Raw genomic sequence first — 8,185 nt, 5'->3', positions numbered from 1 at the left:
ATAACTCTATAATCTGATATATCAGAAATTGTTACAATCCAAAAGAATTCTCCTCAGCGCATTCTGTAAGGAATCTGAAAGGCTAGTGCAAGGGGGTGGGGGGCTAAGAGATATTCTCTCTTAGATGAGTTCATGGACGTGTACTTTGTGTTACAGGTGTGTTACTTAATCTAATTTATAAATACCTGGTATGTTACTTTCCCACTCTCAAATAATACTGGACATCATTGATATTAGCCCATGAATTCTTTAAAATGAACCGATACTTCGTTTCACTAATTTGAATGTAAATTCCAAGTCACTCGGATGAAAACTTTAACCGCCAGGACCTGCTCAAGATTTTAAAAGGGGGTTGGGTGGATAAATTGTCCAGTAGAGGATTTAGAAGCTGTGAATAAGGAGGAGGGGAGGGTGCGTACCAAATCTAAAGCACCATCAACAAAATACCATATCTCGCCGAAAAGCAGTTTTATTGAAGTAGACATAAAGTTAATGTCATATTATCACTGTTACTGATTTTACTGGCTGTAACACCGAGGAACTAGTATTGTCCTACAGTAAAGCAAATTATACGACCGTTTATTAAATCCCTTAAGTTAAAACCACTACTAAATAATGTACACGACTAGTATATTACAGGTTTCTCTGAGAAGAATTGGTGCGATATTGAATCAAAAATATGTACTTTACCAGTCGACGTTGATCACAATAGATGGAGTTGTTAAATCAACAGAAACCGATATACACTCTCAATGGACACAGTTATGAATAATTTTTTTAAAATTAAACTTGTTTTGTTAATGTACTATATATTCTGACAAATCAAGGCGTTACAGAGTTTTGGTGAAAATGTGTGTCTCCCAGAATGATATTTGCTTGTAAGGCTTGAAATGTTTCTCAACGTCGCCAAACTCCATATCACTAGGAGTCATTACACCAGAAGTGACGTGACTGTTCGCCATGGTTTTGATTTTCTGCATGTGATAGTACAGATGATCTCCTAAGTCTTCTGTTCTGTTCCCAAATATGTCAAGTTGGTATGCCAGTCCATCCTTACAGGTATAGAAACTTGCTAAGGTCATCAGACGAATGTTACAAAGGTCAAGGTCACTAATATCTACTTCTTCTTCGCCTTTGTATTTATTGAAACTGCCTATAATGTATGTTCTTTTATTTACAAAACTTTTTATGTTGGCTTTAATGGGTTTAAACGGCACACTATGAATTCTAACTACGTCATCCGGGAAAAGATAATCACGTGATGTCTGATTTTTCAAGATGTCTGTCAAGATGTTGGAAGTAATTTCCTGGATAAGCAAGGCGTTGTTCTCACAAGAAATCGTTGGTATTTCTCTGATATTAAACTTGTACAGATGAAAATTCTGAAGAAAAAGGATCATTATAGTTTGTAGTCAGTGATCTGTAAAGTAATGGTGATATTTGTTTAATTTATATTTTACTTGCCCAGATATGGGTGCAGCCAAAAGTTGTGCTTAGGACAAGTATGTGTATTTTTCAAACGTACAACTGCGTTCTTAAAGATGCATTATGTAAGGTTTGAACTTGGCGTTCATGCCATAGTAATTTAAAAATAGATAATGATAATGCAAAATGAATATAGTGAATATTTCATTCAAATGACTTTATTCTGAGCCAAGCTATCGCGTTTTTGAAATTTGGAAAGATGAGGCATAGATTGTTTATTTTCGTAGCAAAGGTACTTGTTATTCGAGATTTAGTCTCTATTCAACATTATAAATTAAATCCTTAAATGCCGATCCTGTTTCAATCCGTTTAAATCATCTCCACCACCTAATTGTCTAGAATTATAAGCTCGTATTGTCAATAAATATCTAAATAATAGTTTGTATATTATTTAAAGCCAAAATAAAGACCTGCAATGGGCATATTTAGCTCTTACATAACACAGCTTTAATAAACGAAAATAAGTTATTTAATACACCCTAAAGTTGATATTGTTGACTAAGCAACAAATAACTTTTATAAATGATTATATACGACACTAGCAGATCAAATGTCATTTTTTATTGGTAGTAATCAGACAGAAGCCATTAACTAGGAATGGTGTTATGTCACTAAGGTGTTTAAACCGTTACTATTGAATGATACACGTCCAGGTTTGTGTATTCAATAGTGATGGCTGTTATAAATAGTCACGCTTTTACACCAGCAGTGACATCTTTTACAGCTAGTTAAACACCTGCTAATTCATGAAAAGTGTATAATTTCTGACCACTTTCTATACATACTAATCATTAGTTTAGAATAATGGCCACTTATATGATTTACTGACAAACATTGTCAATAATAAAAGTCCCGGTTTCATAACTCAACAATACCGGGTTCATACGTCAACGATATCAGTTTACCAGTGATATAATCGGAAACATTAATAATCAAATTAGCCCACGGTCAATTATTGTTGCTCATTAAACGACAAGCCACCTCACTTTTGTCAGTGATTGTGAAGGTGAAAGTATTGATGGAAGTGACAAACCAAGTTGAAGAAAATGGTTACTTGATTTATCAGTGATCGTGAAAGAGACAAATCATAATAGCCAACGAGAGGAAAATAGTATTTCCTTATTTAAAGATGCATTATCTAGGTTCCCCGGCTTCGGAGCGTCACGAGCCATGTGGAACCATCGGGAGATCTGCAAAAGAGGAATTGCAATTTTTCCCGATGTGTTCTCTACGTTTTGTCTGGAAAACAGGCCGGGGAGGCATCTCCGGAGCCTCCTCGAAATATCTAGGTTCCCCGGCGTCTCAGGGAAGCTTCGCGAGCCATGTGGAACCATCGGGAGACCTCGGGAGAACTGCAAAAGAAGAATTGCAATTTTTCCAGATGTGTTCTCTACGTTTTGTCGGGAAAACAGGCCGGGGAATCATCTCCGGAGCTTCCTCGAAATATTTTTTCCCCCGAGGCATCTCCGATTCAAATATCCTTGGAGGTCCCCTGATACTTCGGCGAGACATCACCGATGCAACGTGGATGCCTCGGGAAAGACATTTTCGAGAAAGCTCTGGACACGGAAGCATCCCCGGTACTTCTCCGTGGATCTGTAAACCTCCGTGGATGCCTCCACGGTCCGTTGTCCCAATAAAACGTCGAAAACACATCGGAGAATATTCAATGCAAGCATTGAAATTTTTGCAGTTCGCCCGAGGCCTCCCGATGGTTTCAAAGGTTCACGATGCCCCCGAAGCTTCCATGCCTAGTGTGAAGACATAAGTGCTGCCGATACTCGATGATGTTGATTTCCGGCGACGGTACCCGAGAGCTTTCCTGATAATTTTGAGCCAACCCCGATGATTCACGGCAATTGTTCGGGGGACATTCCCAGAAGCTTTATGACCATAGCCGAAGCACCAGTGAACTTTCACCGGACCATCCCCGATGTAAAATAAGTGCCATTTCTCATGAGCAAAAACATCAGGAGCATCCGGAGTCATCGGGAGAAAATTGGTTTATTTTTTTATCGCCTATGATTTTTCCCCATAATCCGGTATGGTTAAAACTGGGTTTGTTGCGAGCTTTTTCAAGTAATAATTTAAGATTCTGTTATTTCAATATACTTACCATTGTCTGTACATGTCGATAATTCTCTCTCTTTAAATAATTTAAGACCTGCTTTGTAGGTATCCCACCCACAGAGATAGAGGTGGATTTTACATTGGGTAGCGAAGCACAATCACTCATCATATTCTCCATTAAATTTCTAAATATACCCTGACCCTGGTGACTGGGTTTTACCCTTCCGGCTCTTCTTACGATAGTTTCGCTGTTATCAACAATATGGGCAAAGAAGAACCCCAACTGAAAAAATATTAACACCGAACCAACATAATTGATTGCGACAATTGATAACTGGTGAGATGATTTTAAACTATAAACTGACATTCACTCATGGATACAGATTGTAACCTACTATATAGTATTAGCTGGTGAAAAGATCTTTAAGTGTGAAACTCAGCGGTCCCAGCCCAACGGACATTACCCAAACGCCCTCATGAACAGTCAGGTCCTCCAGATCAATCCGACATCGTAGCTTACCCAATTAATAACAGCATAGGAATTCCGTTATGTTGAGAATAAAAATATTTACCAATTTTCCCTTTTCTTCGCAAACATATCCTTGCTTGTCGTTATCGTATATTACGTCATCGTAGAGTTCTGGTAGGTAATCCCGACCATTATAAATATTATCAGATATAGCAAGCACATCTTCTTTATCATCTAGAGTTGCTCGTCTGTATATACGTTCACTGGTCATTGTGAAAAGACAGGATAAGACTAAATGCAAACTGAGTCAAATATGTTGATCCATATTTGGACGGGTTTAAATAATTCCTGTGAGGGCTGGCTAAAAAGATCTAAATCTGAAAAGGACAGATCGACTGGGTTAAAAAAAACCTTTGCCGCCAACAAGTAAATCATTGGATGACTCATAGATATAAGAACTGCAACTGTAGTTTTATTGTTGTCTTTGTGCCAGAACATCCCGTGAACCTACCCATTGACATCATATACGAATAAAACTGACAATAGGACAGTCACCAAGTACCTGCAACTGAAAGGACTTAGACCACCAACACAGATACATGCCGACATCGAATCACGCGCCTCCTGGTAAGTGAATCAGCCACTTGCTGAGTCACCGCGGCACCCTTGCACTGATAACACCTGTATGAAAACAGGAATATTAACTGTATGTAGGCTACATTGCAACTTTTAACCCCAATTATAATGCATGGCGTATGCTCGTCTTCATTATACGGATTGGAGCAGCATAGTAAGACATTAAATCCCATTTGAGTTCTTTTATTCTTTCATTACAATTGTCACTCCTATTACAATATTATTTAGTTTTGGCCATATCTATTTTTAATTCAAATATTTGTTAGAACTTTAGCCTCAAATCTTATCTGAAATAAAGGTTTACGACGGTTATAACAGAAACAAATTCTGGGAAGAACTTGTATACATCCTATTCAGTTTATCGAATAAATTGTTTAAACTAAATACTGTTATCAATAATAATATAATTGATATTTGTCATAAATGGGGGTAACTCCTTGTTCTTTGTACAGTTAATTGATTTCCAAAATCCCGGGTGTTTCCTGGTTAAATCTAAATATTAAGGCCACCTGCAGATTTTGCCACTGTCGCTAGATGTAAATAGGGTTAGGGGACGTGATTGTTGACGAGATAGTGGGTTAGAGCTATGGCTAGGCTTAGCGTTAGACCTTGACGAAGTTTGCAGGTGGCCTTAATATTTAGACCTAAACGTGTTCCCTTGTTCTTTGTTTTTGGCATTTTTGTTTAAATCAAAATTTAACCAATACACTAACCAGTATTTAATTTATGTCAACTTCAGAATTGTTAGTATAAATATAGAATTTACTTGACAATTATGAAGAGTTTCATCAGGCCCTGAAGCGAATTTGAGCAAACATTTTTCACGGAACTCCCGGATTTATGTCCTTGGTGTTATAAGCTTTCCAAAAATATATAGTTTGTGTAGCAAGGAGATGCAATATGCGAAATTGTGTTTCTAAGCAAGCTAGAAATTCTGGTGGAAGGCCTCTAAACATGTAACTTAAAGATACATTATGGGAGATTTTTATAGAGAGTTGGCCATTCTTGCTATAACAGTTCAAAAGTAGATGATGAAAGAAGAATATATTGAAAATTTCAGTCAAATTACTTTATTCTGAACATAGTTATCATCGTTGTAATATTTGACTAGAAATGGTAGTGAAATGTGCCTTCACCTTGTCCGATCGTTTGATTGACAGGCGTTAACTCCACCTACATATCTCGATTATCAAGTAAAGTTTTCAATGGCATGCGGAAACGCTCTACAGCGGCCTCGCTAAATAAACTCTATCATTTAGTCTCGATCTAACTGACGTATTCTCATCAGGGTGCGCCATATTTGAATTAATCAATAAGTGCAATCCTATTTAAATCCGAGCTGTAGCCGAGCCATCCGTGGGTCTACAGAGTTGATTTTGGGCTTGTTTATTAAATAAAGATCTAATTTATAATTTTTATAACATCTGAAGCCTAAATTAAGACTTGCAATAATCAGATTTTGCTCTTGCATAATGTATGTTTAACTTTAGAAAAATGTTGATGTTGATGTTGAACATTGCCTTTGAATCCCACTTACCGTTAACTTACAGGAAATTACGTATATTTATTAATGAAATCTAGTAGTTAAGTGACTAACTTAGACTTACGATTTCCATTGAACACTGGCCCTGGCTTCAATACCTAGCTTAGCCCCGAAATGACGTGGTTTATGTCGAGCTATCGCCTCTCGTTTAATATAAGATAGTTTATATACATGCACATAACCCTTACATCACAATATATAATACAGGACAAAATAGGTTATGCATATTGTTATCGCTTTGCTGTGTTGGATCACTGTGACTTTGCATAATATATGTTGGTGTCGAATGATTGAACTCTATAGCCGACTCGAATAAGACAGCGATGTACATTTATCAACATATGGTACATAAGAAAGTATATAGTAAAGTGTTTTTAACGTATCCTGACGTAAGACCAGTACTACTAGCCAACCCCTCTTGCCTTTTTATACGCCCACATTTTCATGTGGACGTATTATGCCGTCGCCCCTGTCCGTCCGTCCGTCCACAATTTGTTTGTGGACACTCTACAGGTCACAATTCTTATCCGATTTTGACGAAACTTGAAATATAGGTTTATCTCCAAAAGATCTCGGCTGCTTTCGATATCGGCATGTATCGGATCGAAACTTCATGGATTATGGCCCCTGTTTGTACGAAAAAAATCACGTTTTTAGCTTGTGGACCCTATAGAGGTCACAATTTTTTATCCGATTTTGTTGAAACTTCACATGTAAGTTAATAACCCAAAGATCTCGGTTTCTTTCGATATTCGCGCATATCGGACCGTAACTTCTTGAATTATGGCCCCTGATTGTACGAAAAATCGCGTTTTTAGATTGTGGACCCTATAGAGGTCATAATTTTTATCCGATTTAAAAAACCGTATTATTATATGACCGTTACACCCTAAGGACGACTGAGTTCGAATTTCGTGAAAATCGGCCCAAAATTGACATACAAAATGGCCGCCGTTCGTTCTCAAATAGCGTAAGAATATGGTATATCAAGGTTGTGGACCCTATAGAGGTCACAATTTTTATCCGATTTTGTTGAAACTTGAAATGTAAGTTTATAACCCAAAGATCTCGGTTCCTTTCGATATTCACGCATATCGGACCGTAACTTCCTGAATTATGGCCCCTGATTGTACGAAAAATCGAGTTTTTAGCTTGTGGACCATATAGAGGTCATAATTTTTATCTGATTTAAATAAACGTATTATTATATCACCGTTACACCCTAAGGACGGCTGAGTTCGAATTTCGTGAAAATCAGCCCAAAATTGACAGACAAAATGGCTGCCGTTCGTTCTCAAATAGCGTAAAAATATGGTATATCAAGGTTGTGGACCCTATAGAGGTCACAATTTTTATCCGATTTTGTTGAAACTTGAAATGTAAGTTTATAACACAAAGATCTCAGTTCCTTTCGATATTTGCGCATATCGAATTGTAATTTCCTGAATTATGGCCCTTGATTGTAGGAAAAATCACTTTCTTGTTAGCTTGTTCTCTATCCATCTCTCGAAAATGTGGGCGTATCCTGCCTGGCAGCCGCTGGTTTTAGTTTATTGTTGCTTTAGTTCATTACAATTTTAACGTCCAATACAATTATGAATTATATAAATATTTCGTTATAGCATACCTGTTTAGCAATAAATAGGAAGAAAAGTAAAGAAGATTAAAAACAAATTTAAAATATGAAGAAAAAAAACGATGTAAAAATCTTTGAAAAAATCACATGTGACAAAGGTGCACCATAGGCATAAGAAAGGCGCTCCTGTCCTCATGTACCTGTGTATTTATACCGAGCACAGTTCCATGCTTCCATACATGCGCAAGGCGCTACACAGTATGGCTGCCATAACTAAATGATTTTTTAAATCATTTTTGAATGTTTCTAGACTGGATGATAGTTTAATGTTCAGGGTGTCAGACTGTGAAAGGATATCCGACAATTTATAAAAAAAAAATTGACTGTTACTAGATAAGAGAACATG

The 8,185-nt window shown here is 37.1% G+C and overlaps 1 protein-coding gene across 1 annotated transcript; it reads right to left on the bottom strand.

Moving 5' to 3' along the window:
- Positions 1-608: 608 nt before the first annotated feature.
- On the bottom strand, positions 609-6,344 carry LOC130010287 (histidine N-acetyltransferase-like). Its single transcript, XM_050537000.2, has 4 exons — positions 6,268-6,344; positions 4,128-4,401; positions 3,602-3,838; positions 609-1,382 (listed from the first exon to the last, which is right to left on the bottom strand). The coding sequence occupies exons 2-4, from the start codon at positions 4,293-4,295 to the stop codon at positions 831-833; spliced, it is 957 nt and encodes a 318-aa protein (XP_050392957.2). The 5' UTR covers positions 4,296-4,401; positions 6,268-6,344; the 3' UTR covers positions 609-830.
- Positions 6,345-8,185: the final 1,841 nt, after the last annotated feature.

This window comes from Patella vulgata, chromosome 2 (genome assembly GCF_932274485.2).
Source record: "Patella vulgata chromosome 2, xgPatVulg1.2, whole genome shotgun sequence".
Taxonomy (NCBI): Eukaryota; Metazoa; Mollusca; class Gastropoda; family Patellidae; genus Patella; species Patella vulgata.
This window is presented reverse-complemented; position numbering and strand designations above follow the sequence as displayed.

Bases quoted from the DNA above. Each gene is read 5' to 3' on its own strand.
- LOC130010287 (XM_050537000.2), bottom strand. From the start codon at position 4,295: ATGACCAGTGAACGTATATACAGACGAGCAACTCTAGATGATAAAGAA. The intron at 3,839-4,127 runs GTAAATATTTTT...ATATTTTTTCAG, and splicing joins GCGAAGAAAAGGGAAAATTG to TTGGGGTTCTTCTTTGCCCA. The intron at 1,383-3,601 runs GTAAGTATATTG...CTTTTTCTTCAG, and splicing joins ATCGACATGTACAGACAATG to AATTTTCATCTGTACAAGTT.